We start from the raw sequence: 20247 nt of genomic DNA on the forward strand, positions 1-20247 counted from the left end.
TTTTGTGCACTATATACCAAAGTAGACTTATATATAAAAGCCAAAATTGCTTTCTATTTTCTCAATCACTATGAAATGTTTGTGGGGTTTTGGTTATTATGTGTCATATGCATGCAAATTTGTAGCTTGGGAGTAACCAATGCAATGCTTTATCACCTATTCATCCAACCTTTTGTTAACTTTATGTGTTAACTAATAAAGATAAAGAACCCATAAATTCCATCTTTTGAATGAATTTTTTGAGCTTTTGGGTTGCTACTTAATTAATTATAACAATTGTTCTGAAGATATGAAGTGAAAGCTATATATTTTGTTGGAAATCAGACCCCCAAAACAACACTTGAAAAATCGGTTATGTGATTAAACACAAGATTCTTTCTTTATTCAATAAACTTGCACGCAAATTACATAAGCCCTAATAAAGTAATAATCTATTCATACCAAAACACTAGCTTCGGAAACAAGAAACCCTATTCTAGGAAATTAAATAACACTTAATATTTTTTACCATAATAAATAAACTAAACATATATTTAAAATTCTTACGATTTAGCCCGCCAACTTGCACTTTCCTTCAAAACCGACCAGTTAACTCTTTTAATGACCCGTTTCAGGTTTAACTTCAAACACATCTACTAAAATAAAGAGCTTGAAAGTTTAAAAGATATTGTTTTTTAGCTTATTTTATCCGGGCGTTCGATACTATTGAAGTTATTCTTTTTGTAATATATACATTATTTTTTCTTGTTATTGTTCTAATTGCTTTTCTGCATGTTAACCCCTTTATGTTTTGTCAAAAAGATTGAGCTAGACGTTAACTTTAAATTTCTTAAAGGCTTAAGGGATGGTGCTAAAATATCTTAAAAGAGTAACTAATACCATTAATCCAGTTTAATATATAATAATAATAATAAATAGTATTTATCTTTGAGGTCTTGGTAGATATACACATGACTATAAGGCTGCCTGTAGTGGACGGCATTGGAGGGGCAATGACCCGCGGCAACAATAGGGGGGGTGGGGATGATTATCAGTCGCCTGATGTTTTGTTGATTTATTATTATTATCATTATTATTATTATGTGTGTATAATATATATGTATATATATATTAGGTTATAGCACCATTACATTCCTAAAACAAAAAGCCACCATTACATCAAACAACTGTCTATATTGTCAACAAGTTATGATGACATGCATTCAAGATCGATTAGTCTTTTTTTTCCATTACAAGTATATGTCATCGATCATGCATTCCAGAAGATACAAAATGAGAGTTTGTGGACGTAATTAGGCAATTATGATTTTAATTATAAGGTCGTTGAATGCATGTAATTGTATATTTATAATTTTAAAACACACACACCTTTTTTCCTATATGTTATTATTATATACTCCCTTCGTCTCAATCAAAATGTTTTAGTTGAAAAAACACAAAGTTTAAGGTAGATTATATTATTATTCTTTTTGCTTACCAAATGACAATAATGCACTTAAAATTTGAATTCATAAATATTGTTTATTAATGTTAATTGTGTGTGTTTATGGGTAAACTTGGAAATTGGCTAATAAATTTTGAAATTGAACATTTGTAATGCAACAAATAAAAAATAAAATGTGAACACTTTTAATGGGACGGAGGGAGTATAATAATTACAAACTTTGGTGCCGATTGGGCACCTGGCGGCACCATATTGGTCCTTGATTATTATTATTTTTTTTAGTTCTGGTACCGTGACAGGCATAATAGAAACCGAACCAATCCGCATAGAATCGCAACATTTTGCTTTAATTTCGGTACCGTAACCAATGTGACAGAAATCAGCCGAATTTGCCCTCAACTTTAGGGCCGGCTACGCTTAGATCATTCCAATGCCTAAGTGTTACCGACTGACGCCACTTAATTGATCCACCTCAGAGTTTATATGTTTTTGTTTTATTTTTTCTTTTTAGTTCCGGTGTCATAACACACTTAACCGAAACCGACCGAATTTGTGTCGACTTACCGCCTCAACGTCACAGGCTGACAACGTTTGAGTTTATTATCGCTTGATTTTACCAACTTGCCCGACGCAACGCGTTGGGTATAACACTAGTTATATATACTTTTCGAACAATAATCCTATAAATAATTTGTGTGACTACCTTAAGAAGCCTTAAATATGCGGTGTGTGTTACAAACTGATAGGCTAGTAACCGGTTATGTTAAACTAGTTGTCAATAATTAGTTAAATGTGTATTACTAATTCCTTTTTTTTAAGGAATGGTTTATAAGTTATAACCACCTTAGGCAAAGCGTTATCTTAAAAGCAAAAAACTCGAGTATAAATTAATATCTACTTCAAAAAGCCTTATGAAATCGTAAACCTTGTCTTTGCACTAAAATATCCCCCCGTAAGATATCGGCGTCTAATACAAAAGTTTGATGACTCGCCCTGATAAGAAATCACTCTCGATAGATCTTCAAAGAAGATCTCCTATTGTATGTAATACACGCATGAATATATATATATATCATCATCATCATCATCATCATCATCGTACTCAGTATATCCCACCAATAGCAAAGCTATGGTAGGGTCTGAGGAGGGTAAGATGTAGGCAGCCTTACCTCTACCCCATAGGGATAGAGAGCCTGCTTCCGGTGAGACCCCCGGCTCGATAGTAGTTTTGCATCAAGCCTTGGACATAAGGCACATAGCACTCAATCATCGGGACACCAGCTGATCGGTGCATGTACCCTTATCTTTCAGCTATCAATGCCACTACATGATGCCTAATTAACCGTCCGTCACTTTTAACGTTATTTTCACGAGATTAGTAAAATAACGTCAAAATTAGTGCAATTTCACTTTTGCCCACCCGAGGGTTCACACATATATACATCATATGTACGCACCGCAAGCAGGGCTAATGAATATATATATATATATATATATATATATATATATAGGGTAAGGATCCTAAGAGAACCATTTGTAAATTGAGAACTTTGAGAACCATTTTGAACCACTAAAAACATCTTTAAAAAAATATTTAAAAAAATCATAAAACAAAAAATAATAAAAATTTTAAAAAAGTAAAAAAACCAAAATTCTTATATTTCATTCCGGTTTCATTAAAAAAATAAAAAAAAACAAAAAAAAACGTCGTATTATACACATATGTATAATTATATATAATCTTTGGTTACATAATATACACATATGTACAGTATCATTTATCTTAAATTATACACATGTGTACAAAAAAACATGTAAATATACATATATGTATATATTATACATATGTGTATATAATTTAGTTAAACCGAGTTTTTTTTATGAAACCGGGATGATAAAATAAGAATTTTGGTTTTTATACTTTTTTTATTTTTGTGTTTTTTTTATTTTTAGATTTTGTGGTTCAAAATGGTTCTCATAGTTCTCAATTTCAAAAAGGTTCTCTCATGATCTTGATCCTATATATATATATATGTACATTTGTGTGTGTAAAGGAAAGTTAATGTACAAATTAAATTAAAGTGTTAACTGTGTGAATCAAGTAATGTAATTATGTAATTACATAGTAATGTAATTACACTATACTATAGTTACATTATATTGTGTGTGTGTGTGTTTGTAGGTAAATATGTAATATGCGCGTATATTGTATATATAAGAAATGTAACATAGGTTCTTATTAGATAGTATTATCACATTAGAGGTTATTAGTAAGAGCCTACCGACTCATTAGATTGAGTTACAATATACAAATATCATAACAAAACCCTAATTAGCTTAATTATCAGTCAATTGGCTCATACTAATAAACCATAATATGATAATACCATTTAATAGTTCTATTGTGTGTCACATGCTTTTATAAATTTTAAAGGCAAGAGTTTTGTACTCAAAAGATCGATATTCATGATTTCATTCACATTTGATTATTCATGTAAAAGCACGTGTAAATAAATACCTATATATTATATCTATAATATATATAAACGAAAACATAAAAATCCTACGTGTAGCGATATGTTCGCTCCCCCTTTTTTTGGAGTCACCAGATTTCCTTGATTTTTGAATGAGGGCTTCTCATGCATTTTACCCGAATTCACGGGTATGAGTCTCATCAAACCTAGATATTTCTTAAACGGGTTATAACATCTCATTAAATTAAAAACTAATCTCATCAAATATAGGGATATACTAAAAATTAATATCTGATTTATTTAAAATATATATATATTATTTATAATTAAAAAATCAATTTTATAGTAAAAAAATAAACGGATCTTGAGTCTCATCAAACTCATATAACTTTTAAACCGAGTTATAACATTTCATTTATTTGTGAAACAGTTTATCATCAAACCATATGTATATTATTAATTTTCATACAACAAAAAAAATAATAATTCAAAAAATAAATAAATATTAGAAACAAATAATATAAAACAACCCCCGTAATACGGGGGATAAAAACTAGTTATACTAATATACACGTGAGTCACCTTTTAACAGGGTATATACACTTTCACAAACATATATAAAAGTAGACTGTCGGTTTTGTCCATATGGTTTGTCCAAATCTACGATTTAGTCCAATAATTTCAAATCTACGTTACTATTCTTGTTTTTGGGTGGGTAGGGGGGAAACACGCTTGTGTCGACCTCACAGGAGTGTCCCCTCTTATTGGGATTAGGGACAATGAGTTTGTAGCAGGCCATGCAGCATTGAATGCGGCATCGGGAAAGGTTGCTAAACACGAGAGAACTTGTTTGGAGAATCAACACGTGTTTATCCCCTTTGCCTTTGACACTTTTGGTTTCTTAGCTTCGGATGCCGTGGACCTTTTGAATAGGGTTCAGAAAGTTGTGCATGGTAACGTATCGGCCCATAAAAATCGAATCTTTGTTTTTAGTAGGATTGGGTTTGCTATCCAAAAGGGGGTTGCGGAGCAGCTTGTTGCCCGCTTACCTGCCACTTCATTGTAAATCGTTTTTGATGTTTATATTTCATTTGTAATTAAACCCAAATTCATTAACCCCGTTAAGTCTGGTCGTTAAACTCATCAGCGTGCCCCTTACGTGAGGGGCAGTTTTGTCCTTTTTCTCCTCAAATAAATCTTAGTTCTAATTCACAAGCCATCTCACGTGAGGGGCTGGAGTGTATTTCAGGAAAAAAAAAAAAGGGGATAAAACTGCCCCTCACGTGAGCAGTAATAAATTTGAGTTTAATTGCAAGTAAAATGAAACCACAAAGACGAAAATCGTAAATATAAAACTATTGGATTAAACCGAAGATTTTGACAAACCACGGGAACGAAAACTGTTATTCACTCCATATATAATAATGGGGGTGATAAACGTTTATAAATAAAACAAAAACTATGATGCTTTTTAGGTGGAAATCATCTAATTGGTAGGGTTATAGATGATATCTATATAAGCATGCTTGTGCAACAAAAGCTTGCAGAAAAGAAAATGAATGGGAGCGTCTACTACTATTTTTTGTCTCATGCCTCTTTTTTTTTTTTTTTCTGTCATTATATATGTTTTTTTGTTTTCCATTTGTAACCCAATTTGTTTTTAATTCATTTTCTATGTGTTGGTTTTTTTAATAGTGTTTTTTTCCGAGTCTACCTATGACGTGATTTGACATAGTCAGAAACTCCAACAACATGTGCCCAGTTGGATGCAGACATCCAGTGTTGTTTATGTTAAGTAAGGGAGTTAGTAACGCATATAGGTAAAAGAATCATATTATAATGTGCAAAACCTAGCACAGACACCAGAGATAGAAGAACATGAGATGAAGGTGGACGGGAGATAAATCTGAAGAACGGTAAAAACAAGAAAAGAGAAGGGGTGCCAGGAATATGTTTTTAAATAAAAATACTTTACAAATTCTTTTAACATCTCTTACAACCAACAAGTTGTGAGTTTCCGTCTCACTCAAGTGGAAAAAAGAAATCAGTTGTTAAAAAAAAGTCAGTATCATTGTATCAAGTATCAATTATGTACTCATGAGTGTATACTAAGGACTAAACATGTGATTTCCAAGGACTTGTAGTCAAAATCGTAACACGGCCCTTTTCACGTGGACTATTATGTAATTAAAAATTTGAAAACAAATAAGACTAAGCGACCAAAATACCGTTAAATATGAAACTAAAAAGGAAAGAAATCTTTGGTTATTTTGTTTGCTATGTAGAATATAAGTTAGTTTAGTACGAAAAGGGTATAATGCCTAATTGCTCATCTCTTAAAATTAAAAACGTGACAGATTTGTTATTAGGTGTAAATTAGAGCGATTTCAAAAACCTTAAACTAAACATTGATACGAACTTATCAAAGAAACACGAAAGTTAAATGGCAATCAACAAACACGACTCTTACTTTCGCCATTTTGATATGGGCGAAAATTTCAAAATAAGCTCAAACTCGAAAATTTTTGTCAATGGAATCCAAACTGGGTTAATGAGTTGGGCTGTGGCTTTCACATTGAGCCCAATATTTATATTATATGGGAATAGAGGTGCACAAACCGCTTTTTCAAAAACCGCAACAAAAGTCAAGACCAGGTCAGGTACCGGTTCCGAATATAATCAGGTATTTGACTGGGTTTTCCAGGTTTTTCAGGGTAGGGTTGGGTCGGGTTTTGTCCGGGTATTGGTATAACCGATTCTACCAAGTCCGGGTCGGTTCCGGGGAGAAACCCAAAGCCCGGTCCATACCCACGAATAGGGTAGGAACCAGCAGGTGGGGTCCAAGAACCGGGTTTTTTTTGCACCTCTATATGGGAAGGGTGCACAACTCAATTTTAAAAAAAAAAATTGGTTCCGGGGTTGGTCAACAAAGCCGAAAACCAAATACATAACCCAAGAAGCATCAGATCAAAATTGTACCTTTTCACAAAACTGAACTTTCATATGGTAATTCTAAACTATATTTCAAGTTAGATTAACTTCCCACACATCTAAACCTTACAAAAACAGTATAAATGTGGATAATCCCGCAACAAGTTAGATTAATTCTAAACTATATTTCAAGTTAGATTAACTTCCCGCAACAAGTCATTGTGGATAATCCTACATTATATAAGTTGTTATTTATAATGTTAAAAAAGTCAAAAGTATAAATGCATTTCAAAACAATGGAAAAAGGTTCAACAGAAAACAGAATCTAACGGACGGGTATATCAAGTGGCTAATCACACAGCATTAACCGACAAGCATAGCAACGCCTATGTGCATAATAAAGCAACTACAAACCGCATGTGATAAGTCACACTAGCAAAACGGGCAAAAACATGTGAGGTGGGAAGTAATTTGTGTGTTTCTAAATAGATGTTTTGTACACAACAATATCCGATTCATACATACAATGGAGAAGCTTCGTTGCCCGTTGAGCAACAGCTGGCATAAAAAGTTTATAGACCATTCTAAGTAGTCGGTGAACGCAACAACATGCAGATGCAGGGTGCAGAGAAGCTAAACCATATGTAGATTTAACCAAAATTTGCATTATGTATAGCCCATGTTCGAAATAGTCACTAAAACCCACTAGAGGAATATTCCGAATCATTACCTTTATGTCACACACATCAATGGGGCGGTGTCGGGCTTTAACTACGAGTAGCTTTGTCGCAGATAAAGAGGGTGATCTAAAACCAGAAGAAGCAACAACATGCAGCAGGTGTAGAGTGCACAAAGATGCTAAACCGTTAGAAATTTAGTAACCAAAATTTGCAGTTTAAATTGGCGTGTCCAAAGTAGTCATGTCAAGTCCCGGTCTGTTTTTTTACCTTTAAGGCGCGGCGGACCTTAACTACATAAAGCTTTGTTGCAGGTAAAAAAGTGATGTCACTGAGAAGTGTAGAGTGCAGATTTGCAGTTTTGTAACCGTAATTTGCAGAAGTGTAAAGTGCAGAGAAGCCAAACCATGTGAAGTTTTGTAACCAAAATGCGCAGTTTAAATAGCCGCTCATAGCAGTCACAAAATATCACGAGGTGGTGCCAGGTCTTAACTACAAGAAGCTTTGTTGCATATAAAAAGAAGTGGTGTCGCAAAAAAGTTATGATCGCTCAAAGTAGTCACTAACAACCAGGAGCAACGACATGCAGGTGTGACGTGCAGAGACGTTCATATGAAGTTTCTTAACCAAAAATTGCAGTTTATATACCCGTTCAATGTAGTCACTAAAAACCACGAGAAGCGGTGTAGTGCAGAACGTAGAAGACGACGAAAGGCCGTTCCTCAAAACACCAAAAAACAAATGTAGAAAATATGTTTAGAAGCCAAATAACATGTATTAAGGAAAAACATATTATGATATATCCATAAAAAGCATTCAAATTTAAGTATGAAAAAGACCTCTAGGATGGTTTCAGCTAGCTGCATGCATTAACGACGAAGTAAAGATGAAGCAGTTCCACACCAAATGCCAAGTCCAACACACGAAAATGTCATATTATGATATACCGACATAAACAAAACCGACTGCAGTATGTTCACAAACCATAAACGAAAACCATTGATGCAGATCTACCCTGCTACATTCAGTAATGTCCATTCGTTCTTGCTCTGCTCATCTCCATCTTAGACGCTGTAAACAAAAACATATATAAGTATAAAAAAGCAAGATCTTGCATTTGCGGTTTTAATTTTATTAATTTGTAACAAACTGATCTTTATAGGTTTCGGTAGGTTTAGCGAAAAAACATTTGATGTACATATATTACCACGCTTATTTAAGCATATATCATATAAAAATATTCAGTATGATGTTAAATATAATCTCTTTATAATCCAAAACCTTAAATGTCAAACCTAAAAATGTTTAAAACCTAAAAAACCCAAATAAAAAATATGAACAAAAACCGCAATCGCCATACATTTAAAACCAAATACTGAATCCCCGTCTAACCGCGCACACAAGCATGTACATATGCAAGAAGACAGATATTCATACACATACGCACATGCACTGAGTCACTGGCATTTATACAAACAGTTTCACATTCATGAATATAAAGAGGATTCAGGCATACCCATTAGCATACGGGGAATCACGTCTGGCACGGCGGTATGGGGGTGATCTGCTGTAGCTGCGGCCTCTGCGAGGTGATATGCTACGCCTAGGTGGCGGCGACCTACCACGAGGACTGTACCGAGGACTGTAACTGCTGCAGAAACACCCATGTTAAAAATCACAATACAAAACGTCAATATTAAATATATATATATATATATATATCACGTTTCGACTTAGCTTTTAAAATGCTATAATAAACCAAATAAGAGCATTTCAAAAGCTAAGTCGAAGCGTGAAAATATCCTTCCATTTCTGAATTCATAACACAAAATATTCTTGTCGTGTCTTACCGACGTCCGTAGCTTGGACTCCTTCGTCGCCTAGGGCTTGGGCTACGGCGACGGCCACCTCCATACCCACCTCGTGAACCGCCACGGTTGCGGCACTCACGAGCAAAGTGACCAGCCTCACCACACTGATAACATTTCAGATCATCACCGCCACCACGACCACCGCGGTCACCACCACGTCCTCCACGACCACCACCTTCACCTTTAGAATTGTGGGAAAGCTCTACACGCCACCCGTTTTTCCCTAAACATATCAATGACTTAAATGTTAAACAAGAGATGGCACACACATAGTATAACGATAAACTAATATTTTTGAATAAAACACAAGAACATAATCGATGCATTAACAGGTAAAACCACAATAACGACACAAAATAATATGACCCAATATGACAATCGTACACCAGTACTTCTCACATACACAATGAACATACCATCCAATGCCCTAATAGCATCCAGAGCGTCCCTGCGATCGTCAAACTCAACAAATGCGTAACCAGGTGGCCTTCTAGCAACCCACACACTGCATTAATTTCAGTTACAAATAAGGTCTATCATCTTTAAATACAAAAACTAAGTTAACTCATAATCCAAATCGTCTTAAAATATTAACCAAGACCATCAATACATTGTCTAGAAATTTCAGAGCAAAGAAAAACCTTAAATATTAACCAAAAAATTACAAAACTCTATTAAATATACGAATTTTAAATAGTGTTAGCTTCATGTTGACTTTGTTATTTTCAGGTAAAAACTGATTGTTGCCAAATTTATGTATTATACAACATTTTTTTACTGGAAGAGAATAAATTTCACATGACAAGTACATTGGGTAGAAGGTTGTATATTTAACGTTCTCAATATGAGTTTTGCAATCTTTAGGTATCATACAACATAATTATCAATATTTTTTAGAAATAAACATAAATTTCACTTAAAATCTAAAGCTATTAAAGCCGTTGACAAATGTTTACGGCATAGCTAGATCTGTACAAATCCTATTATAAAATCTACCTTGCCTAATTCGTAACATTACCATTTTAAATAACTAGAATCAAGGAAAACATAATAAAATAATCAAATTTTGATTTAAACATACTTCCTTAAAACCAGAAGATTACAAAATTCATAATGTCAAATATAAAAAGTTTTACCCAACATTCTATTTATGTAAAAATTAGTCTCTTCCAATTAAAACTTATTGTTGAAAACTCTACATACCATACAACATAATTATCAATACTTTTTCTAAAAAAAACAAAAACTTCACACAAAATCTAAAGCTATTAAGACTGATGACAATTGTTCACGGCATGACATGATCTGTACAAATTTGCTTACATAACCTCCCTTACCTAATTCGTTTCTTTATATTTTAAAAAAACAAATATAGAATCAACCAAAATATAGTTGAATTAAACATACTTAGAAAACCGTATATGCAAAATCAACCAAAAAAAACCTTGAAGACTGGCAACAAATGTTTAAGATCTAGCATAATCCGTACAAATCCTCTTATATAATCTACCTAGCCTAATTTGTAACATTATCTGTTTAAAACATCAAATTCAAGCAAAAAATAAATCAATAAATGACATATAACTGAATTTAAAAAGCTTCCTTAAAATGCCATATACATGAAACTCATATATGAGATCAAAAGCTATGAATACTAGCGCCAATTGTTTAAAGTATAGATGATCCGTACAAATCCTCTAACATAATCTACCCAGCCTAAATCATTTAATTAACCTATATGTGTTCTTAATAGTAAATATATTTTGTTATATTTACAATTAAATTTAAAAATATCAAATAATATATAAAAAAATTTAGTGTACTATAACTAATTAATTAATAGTAAACGAACCGAGCTCGAGCTTTAAAAACAAGCTCAGCTCGTTTGCACCCATCCGTAGTGACATATGTTTAAGGCATAGCATGATCCGTACAAATCCTGTTAACATAATCTACCTAAATAATTATAAATATACTACAATAGGGATGAGCTCTGGATGGTACCCGTACCGATCCCGAAATTCGGATATATTTGGTACCAGTACCAGTACCGAAATGCTCGGTTCGGTGCCGGTACAGTACCGGTATTTCGCGCAAAATTTGAGAAATACAGAAAACTCAAAACTTGGTACCAATACCGAAAACTCAAAACTTGGTACCAATGCGGTACCGACAATCGGTACCAAATCCTTACCAATTTCGGCACGGTACCGGTACCAATCGTCTAATATAACGCTCATCCCTTTACTATAACTAATAACTGATTAACTAATTAATTAATAAAACGAACCGAGCTCAAGCTTTAAAAACTATACTAACGAGCCGAGCTCGAGCTTTATAAACACGCTCAGCTCATTTGCACCCCTACGTAGTACCGAATGTATAAGCATGATCTGTACAAATCCTAACATAATATACATAGCCTAATTCGTAACATTATCTATTTAAAAACTCAAATTTAAGCAAAGAATAATCAAACAGTCTAATTAAACATACTTCCTTAGCACGCCGTATACGCGAAACTCGTCTTCAAGTTCTCGCTCAGATACTCGCGGATCCAGATTCCCAACGTACACACGAGACATCGTCTTTAACCTACCATAATAATAATAATAATAACAATAACAATAATAATAATAATAATAATATCATCATCAAATTAAGTCAAGCAAAATCGATCAGGTTTTAATAAAAAGCAAAATTAAGCTCAAATTGCTTCAAATAATCGGATAACATCGGTTAGTAATAGAGATCAGGTGGATTATGATTACCTTAGTGACGTAATTGAACGATTTACGGTCCAATTGAACGGATTTGGTAACCGATTGTGTTGAACGCTAAAACCCTAATCGACTGGAAATTGGGGGAAATGAATTGTGAAGGTGGATATTATTATTGAGATATATATTTATTAAGCTCGTAATAATGGGCTTTTAGTTTGGGCTTTTGTTATGGAGTTGTTGAACTGGTCCAAATTATTAGAGAGACACAAATCGGTTAACCGGTTAATATGCTAAACGGTTTGTTTTTCTATTGCGGGAATTAACCAGTGAGACCGGTTTTTCGGGCCGGGTAGTAATCGGTTAGGCCAGACCGGTTCACCGGTTAATAACAGAAAAAAACCCGATTTTTGATAAAAAAGAATAATTAAAAAAATTGGTTAACCGGTTCGATTAACCGGTTTGAAATCAATAATATAAACCGGTTACTAACCGATGGTTAGGATCAGTTAATAACCGGTTAGAAACCCAAATCTTGTGTGCACCTCTAGTCCAAATTGGTTCAGTTCGGTTTAGAAACCGGTTTGGTAACTCATAAGGGGAACTGATGATAGAACCAAGTTTCAAAAGTGTTTCAATTAGGTCACTCAACTTTAAAAAGTGTTCCAATTAGGTCACTCAACTTTCATATTTTATTAAATTAAATGTTTTAACATGTTTTTTTAACGTTTTTATCTTTTGTTTCACATAGGAAATCTTTTTATCTTTTTTTTTTATGTTGACGTTGAGTGGCGACGTGAATTTTATTTTTTATTTTTGAATTTTAATATAATTAACGTTTTTTAATTTTTTATAAATATAGCTACATATATTGGAAATTACGACCCCCACATTTTATCCTCCATTTCTTTCTTAACAAACAAAAAAATCGGAGAGACTCGATTTGAAGATTTAGTGACCCGATTTGAGAAAAATATGCATGAGTGACCTAATTGGAACACTTTTAAAAGTTGGTTACTATTCTATGATATATTCCCTATATTAGACATATAGATCATTTTTTCGTGTAAATTTAAAACGTAAATGAAAGAATATGAAGCTAAATGGGTTGAGCAAAATGAAAATGTAGAAAAAAAAATATGTAAATTGATAAGGTAAACCTTGTAAAGAAGACAAAGTGAGATGAGGAAACTCGAATGACATTCAACCGAGCCACTCAGCATGTTAATTGAAACTCTCTATTGATATGTTATCAACAGACCCGACCTTGAGTCCTTGGAGAGCTTGGCTAGCATCTAGGGCACGTTTCCGGGGGCACTGAAATTAAAAAAAGAGATGAAAAATATATACGATTATTCAAAGAATACAAATATAAACAAAATAATTTGAGTTATTGTTGATCTTTTGTGAAAAAAGTTATATAATACCTACTTTTCATACTCATTTTGGGCATTCGAAATCTCATAAACGACCCTGATTTTCAGTAACGTTTTGTATGACTTGATGATTGTGAATAGAAGGTCTCATTGTTATCCGAAAGAGTAAACCCTTTTGAGCGAGTGTTGCAGTTTTTATCATTTTATCACAATTATACTACGTTAATCCTCGTTAAAAAGTTTCTTTATTTTATATATCAAGGTTACTAGTTATTCAAATATATGTAATGTACCATATAGCATCTTATAAAGTTGTGAAAAATAATATGATTATTGTTGAACATGAAATTATATGGGGTGTTTTTTTCACCAAGATAGTGCCTTTGTGTACTTGATTTGATTCCCATTTGTGTCATATAAAACCCATTTCCACTTATAAGATTTGTACTTATTCACATGTGTCACTGTAATTTTACAAGATTCCTGAAAATGACACTTTACTTGACAATGAGTCCTTAATGTCCACTTCAATATGGTCAACCATTGATAATAGTGGGTTTATGCTAAGGTTGTAGGTTGTTCTTTTGTATATATTTGTATAATACATGTTCTATTTTAATAATAGAGCTATGAGAAATTGTAGAAATTCATATTGGCTTTAATGGCATATTCAATAATTCAAATATAAGGTGGTAAAATATTTGTAAACAAAATGATTAAAAAAAGAAATAATTAACAATATTTTATTGGGGGGTATGAGGAAAAATTATAAGTTTTAAACAATAAGACATTAAATAATTAAATTTTAGTACATAAACCTAGCCATGTAGCCCCTTGAAAACTTATTATCATAAAATTAAAAATTTAAGTTAAGATATTTTACAAGAAAATAGTAGTCAACTTTAAGATCATGATACAAGGCACTACTTAAGTAACCACTAAGTTAAATGAAACCAACATCAAGTAACCACTTACTAGCACTCTTAACATGTTAGTTCCCATCCTTTTTACCAACTTAATTTCTTAATCTAGACTTAACACAAGAATATAGAAATGTTCATCAATTCAACTACACATAGAAATGATTCAAGATTTGTGTGTTTCTTTTTTACTAGTTTTCGTTATATTTATTATTTTTTTACTGATTCGCACTAAATTGACCGGTTTATTTGTGTTAAGTTCTTTGATTAGCAATGAAATCAACGACACCTTACAAGACACCTTCAATAACCATTTTAATCAATGGATTAAATTTTTAGAACAGTGGTCACAATCGTAAGTTGATAGAAGTTATTTGACTGTATTTATCTCTCATGAAGTGAAAGATACACGTGTACAATCTACAAGGGAGTAGTGGGAGAATAAACAAGCAAGTTTGACGTGGAGAGCGAGAGGGTCGCCTAAATTCGTCTACATGTATGAATAAGGCGAGAAACTTGACATGGGAGGAGAGGGTGCGGACGTGAGAATGGGGGTCACACATGCCAAGTCCAACATGAAAAAGAGTTTGACATGGTTGAAATGTGTCATATGTCAAGCCACAAAGTTGAATCAAGCTCAAACTTCAGCTCGTTAATATTTTCCAAGCTGACTAAAAACTGATCGTTGAGTTTCAAACTAGAACTCAATCTAAAGTTGATTGTTAAAATTTAAAAATATACAAGCTTGCTCTTTGATCCAAGTTGGATCATGTTGAGTTTCGAGATCAAAATTCAGCCCGTTAAGAGTTTTCAAACCAAACAAAACTGACTCGTTTAGTTTTGAAATCGACTCGTATAAGGGTATCAGCGGTAGATGGAGAATTATGGTGAAAGGTTAACCAACGAGAGTACACGTCAAAAGTTAATAGTGTATGAAGACTTATAGAGATGATTAGCGGGTTAGGGGTGATCAGGTCGGCCATCGACTACATTCCCATACCCGAAAATCATCCAGAGTTGACCACCCGATCTGATCACAATGAAATGATGCATAATCGATTCGGGTTCAACACTACCAAATGAAGCCGACGGTTGACCCGGATCACCCTACCTCTTCAATCAGCCCTACACCACTAGAAGGTATAAATCATTAAGGGGGTGTTTTGATTCCTTATTTTTGCCTATTTATAACTTACTCAAAAGTTATAAAAATATTTGAAATTGCTTAATGTGTAAGTGAAAAGGTTTCATAAATTACCAGATGTAAAAATAAGAAATCCCAAACACCCACTAAATTATGTTATTTCATTTCAAATACAAAAGGTAATATGCAAATTATATTAAAACGAAATAAAATAATGAATTGGCATTAATGGTATTTAATAATAGTTTTGAATATGGATAATCCATTGTTGGTGGTGTGGGGCCCATATGTAGAAATGGATAGGGATGAAGCCCAATCCACAACCCATATCATATTATTATTATTATTCATTTCACATACGCCACCCACTCTGACTCTGTCTCCTTCTTTCCGGAACCTAATGCCGATAAATGCGGCTCTTTAGATAAAGTGGGACCCACTTTTTTTATAACTACCCAAATTTACTTATTTACCCTTTTCATTATAATTAAGACTAAGGGGTGTGGGGGCTTCAAGGGGGCGCTAGAGCCCCTCCACTCGCACCCCCAGGCACTAATACCACACCAACAGGGGCGCTAGAGAGGCGCTTTGGATAGCCGTGAGCATGGTAGCGGGAGAAGAGAGAGAGGAGGGCACAATTTTTGAGGGTTTTTCACCCGTTAAAAACAAAAAAAAAATATTTTCTATATAAACTATACTCCATTTCAAGTATTTTTATAACAAAAAAAATTTCGCTGGAGCCCCTCCACACCAGGGGCCAGGGGCTCCAACACCCCCCTTATCCAGTTTCTCTCTCTGCCACACGTGATAATATTATTGGTTCTTGGCTCTGCTGGAGCCCCCACTGTAGCCCCACACCCCTTAGTCTAAAAAGAGACTTTACATAAATATATTATTTGAAAATAATTTAATAATTTAAATGTATTGAACATAATAAATTGGACGTGTCTCAATGGTAGAGCACTCACTTTACTAGTGAGAGGTAGGGGGTTCAAACCTCACTATCACTAATTTATATGGGAGATATGAGGGATGACCTGGCTTGCTAAAGATCGAGTCCTGATCTCACCCGGTTTTACCGGATCCTCGTTGTCGTGCCATTTGACGGGCGTGGGGGTCGGGTTTTATCCGGTGAATCCCCCAATAGGTGGACCGCTAGGGGCTCCATCCGTCCGGACTAATGGCCGGCTCGGGCTACATTTAGCCAATGGGGGCCGCGTACGGAGTACCCGACGTTACTTAATTGGTCGTTCAAAAAAAATGTATTGAACATAACTTTTGTAATTTATGTGAGAAAGTGTATTATTACAATTACAAAATATTTAATTTTTAATTACATCCTGCGAACGTTCTTGTGATTGGTTGGGTAGGGGTAAGCCTGCGTGTGTCGACCTAACTGGGGTGTCCCCGTTTGTGGGACTGAGAGACAGTGACTTCGTTCCGGGACAAGCGGTTTTAAGGGTGGAATCAAGGAAATTTGTTAAGCATGAGGCAGCGTGTTTTGTAACATCCCGAAATTTCAAGATAATATTAATTATATTACTTAATAATAGAGGGAAAGTTTACTCGGGTTATCAGGAAATAAATAAAAGAATAGGAGTTGGTATGGGTCGGGCTAGTGTCAGGTAATGGACGTTGGTTATGGATTTGGATTAATTGAGATGGGTTAAATGAGAATGGGATTTCAGGGATATAAATACCCCCAAAATCCCAAAATATCTTCATTTTCACCAAACTCCCTAACACTCCAAAAACACACACACACACCGCACACATACCGCCGGCCGACCGAGCCAAGGGAAGAATCGGGCAGGACCGAGAGAGAGCGATTAGTGTGCTAGCAAGTTAAACAAGATCCAAACAAGCTCAAAAAGGTATGATTCTTGACCTTTGAAGTTTAAAGATCCAAGCTTTTTAGTGTTAAGTGACCGGAAATGGTCGGGAAGCGTAGTGGGTGATATTGAACCATAGCGGGGGTGTTAAAATCGCTCGAAATGTTGGACAGAAACCAAACAGCGGGCTGTCTGGGCAACTTCGCCTTCATCTGGGCAACTTCGCCTTCAAGCGATGAACTTCGCCTGCAAGCTAAGTTCGCCTGATGAACTTCGCCTGCAAGCTAAGTTCGCCTGATGACAAGTTCGCCTGAGGTTTAAGTTCGCCTGATGACAAGTTCGCCTGAGGTTTAACTTCGCCTAAAGCTAAGTTCGCCTGAGGTTTAACTTCGCCTGATGACAAGTTCGCCTGAGGTTTAACTTCGCCTAAAGCCAAGTTCGTTTAGAAAATAAATTAAAAATCTAATGAAAAATGTGTTAAGACAGTTAATGGAAATAAAATTTTTCCAAGCTGACCTGGCAGCTCGACCCCAGCCAGGGGCTCTGCCCCTTGGACCCTGCTAGGGGCTGCCGCCCCTAGACCCCGCTGCTAGGGGCGCTGCCCCCGGACCCCCGTTCGTTGTGGGTCATATAAAGATAGAGATACATTATGAGAAGTGATAGCTAATTGATACGTATACTTGTTATACAGTCAGCCGTGCACAACTGAAGAAAGGAATTACGATTAACGGTGAACGTAACCGTGTTCAGGTGAGTTTCTAGCCCCATTTATGTGTTACGTTTTCGGGGCTGTGTGCATACTCAATATGTTTGTCAATACACTTATCCTAAGAGATAAGTGTATGCCTTATATGGATAATGTGAAATATATGAATGATTGCTTGATGGTACGTGAACGATCTTCGGATATTGCACGTACTGTTAGGTTGCAGCGCTAAGAATAAGGTAAGTATGTTATGTATGTTTATGTGTATGAACATGATAGAGATAATAGAAGAAAGAAATGATAACGTATGGTTGTATGGTTACGAAGAGGGTACCGAGCCCTAGTAATACTCGAGGAACGTAGGGCGTAATGCTCTTTATAACGTAAGATATGAAAGTAAGATAATACTAAAGAAAGTAAGAAAGTTTGAACGAAAGGATATAATTTTATGTGTATGCCTTATATGGATAATGTGAAATATATGAATGATTGCTTGATGGTACGTGAACGATCTTCGGATATTGCACGTATCGTCAAGGGAAGTGACTAGCTCCTTACATGGATATTAAATAATAAAGTATAGTGTTCCTTTTATGGAAGGTATAGTGTTCCTTTTATGGAAGGTATAGTGTTCCTTTTATGGAAGGTATAGTGTTCCTTTTATGGATAGTAGAGTGCTCCTTCTATGGATAGTATAGTGTTCCTCCTATGGAAAGTATATATATGGTAGGGTAATGGTAATGGTTCTTTTAATAGATATTACGTGACGATCCTCCTATGGATATTTATACAAGGTTAAGGTAGTAATATGTGTCTTCGGATACGGGAAGTAATATATGAGAATAGATTGTATGTTGCCTGATTAACTAGAACTCACTCAGCGTAGCTGACTTTTAGTATGCACGCAGGTGAGTCCATTACAGAGCTAGCAAGAGGATGATGCATGGCATGGATTGAACGACTGGCATCTGAAGAAAGAAGTAAAAATGTTTTGAATATAAAGTTTTGTGTTATGGTATCAAAGAAAAGATTTAATGTTTTGTAACAAATGATTGATGTTTTATATTCCGCGAGAAGTTTTAATAAACTCTGATTTGAAGGACTGTGTTTATGAGTAAATCCGACGCTAAAGTAGGGCTACCGGGTTCGGGGCCTTACATGTTTGAAGAATCAGCACGTGTTCATTCCATTTGCCTTTGACACATTTGGATCCCTTGCTTCCGAGGCGGTTCGCTTTTTGGAGCGGGTACAGAAGGTGATCAACAGTGACTCGCAGAGCCCGATGAACCAATAATTTATATTTAGTAGAATAGGCTTTGCGATTCAGAAGAGGATAGCGGTACAGCTTGTTGCTCGCTTACCCATTATCCAGATGTAGCTTGGTTGGTGTTTATAATAAATAAAAAAAATTATTTACGACGACCAGCGAATCGAATTTGATTAGCATCGATTAATATTGGTTACATTCGTTATGATACTGAAGCTAAATCTAAAACAAATTACTAAATGCCTATAATTGTAGTGATACTCGTATAACTTATGTTGAAAGGAGAATTTAAAACGATTTTTATTCGGTTAATAAGACCTTGGCGGTACGGTAACAATTCAACATGAATTTGATTGATATAGTTTAAGTTCATAATGGTATCAAAATTAAAACTAAAAAATAACTTTATCACATGTACATATTTGTTTGAAACAAAGAGTAGAAAAGAAAACATGGTTATAACTTAAAAAATAAATTAATAAAATATTCAAAATTTAATTGGGGCACTAACATAACCTTACAAACTTATGTAATAAAGATTTTATTAAAAAAAAAAAGATGGTGATAATCTGGGTTCAAGTTTTACACGTGATAAAGAAGTAAAGAATATTATGTTGGACAAAAATGTTTTACCGGTGGTTTTTTTTAAAGGCTTTTAGTGATCGTTAAAAAAAACTTATATATAATGAAATTAGTTTTAAAACCAAGATATAGTTTGATCTTCAGATCTTCTACAATTTCTACATTTATTAAGTTAAACTTTTGTTTTGTTAAAGAACTAGTTTTTTATCCGGCATGTTGCACCAGACAGGTTAGTAAAACTCGGACGGCGGTAAAACCCAAGTGTTGTCGGCCCCAAGCATTGAGCCGGTAAGTCGATGAGAA

General features: G+C 34.5%; 1 protein-coding gene across 2 annotated transcripts; it reads right to left on the minus strand.

The window, feature by feature from the left end:
• Window positions 1-7833: 7833 nt before the first annotated feature.
• LOC143614933 (serine/arginine-rich splicing factor RSZ21-like) lies at window positions 7834-12285 on the minus strand. Of its 2 annotated transcripts, none has more exons than XM_077088228.1 (6): window positions 12169-12285; window positions 11894-11992; window positions 9814-9902; window positions 9377-9620; window positions 9043-9174; window positions 7834-8597 (listed from the first exon to the last, which is right to left on the minus strand). In XM_077088228.1, the coding sequence occupies exons 2-6, from the start codon at window positions 11980-11982 to the stop codon at window positions 8591-8593; spliced, it is 561 nt and encodes a 186-aa protein (XP_076944343.1). In that variant the 5' UTR covers window positions 11983-11992; window positions 12169-12285; the 3' UTR covers window positions 7834-8590. The 2 variants fall into 2 exon arrangements, with proteins under 2 accessions (XP_076944343.1, XP_076944342.1); XM_077088227.1 differs by having other exon boundaries at window positions 7836-8597; window positions 9043-9177.
• Between the last annotated feature and the right edge of the window lie 7962 nt (window positions 12286-20247).

This window comes from Bidens hawaiensis, unplaced genomic scaffold (genome assembly GCF_021521415.1).
Source record: "Bidens hawaiensis isolate Kalapana, Puna unplaced genomic scaffold, B.hawaiensis_p1.1 tig00041427_1, whole genome shotgun sequence".
In the NCBI taxonomy this organism is placed as follows: domain Eukaryota; kingdom Viridiplantae; phylum Streptophyta; class Magnoliopsida; order Asterales; family Asteraceae; genus Bidens; species Bidens hawaiensis.

Bases quoted from the DNA above. Each gene is read 5' to 3' on its own strand.
- LOC143614933 (XM_077088227.1), bottom strand. From the start codon at position 11,982: ATGTCTCGTGTGTACGTTGGGAATCTGGATCCGCGAGTATCTGAGCGA. The intron at 9,621-9,813 runs GTATGTTCATTG...TGATATGTTTAG, and splicing joins TGCTATTAGGGCATTGGATG to GGAAAAACGGGTGGCGTGTA. The intron at 9,178-9,376 runs GTAAGACACGAC...GTGTTTCTGCAG, and splicing joins AGTCCAAGCTACGGACGTCG to CAGTTACAGTCCTCGGTACA.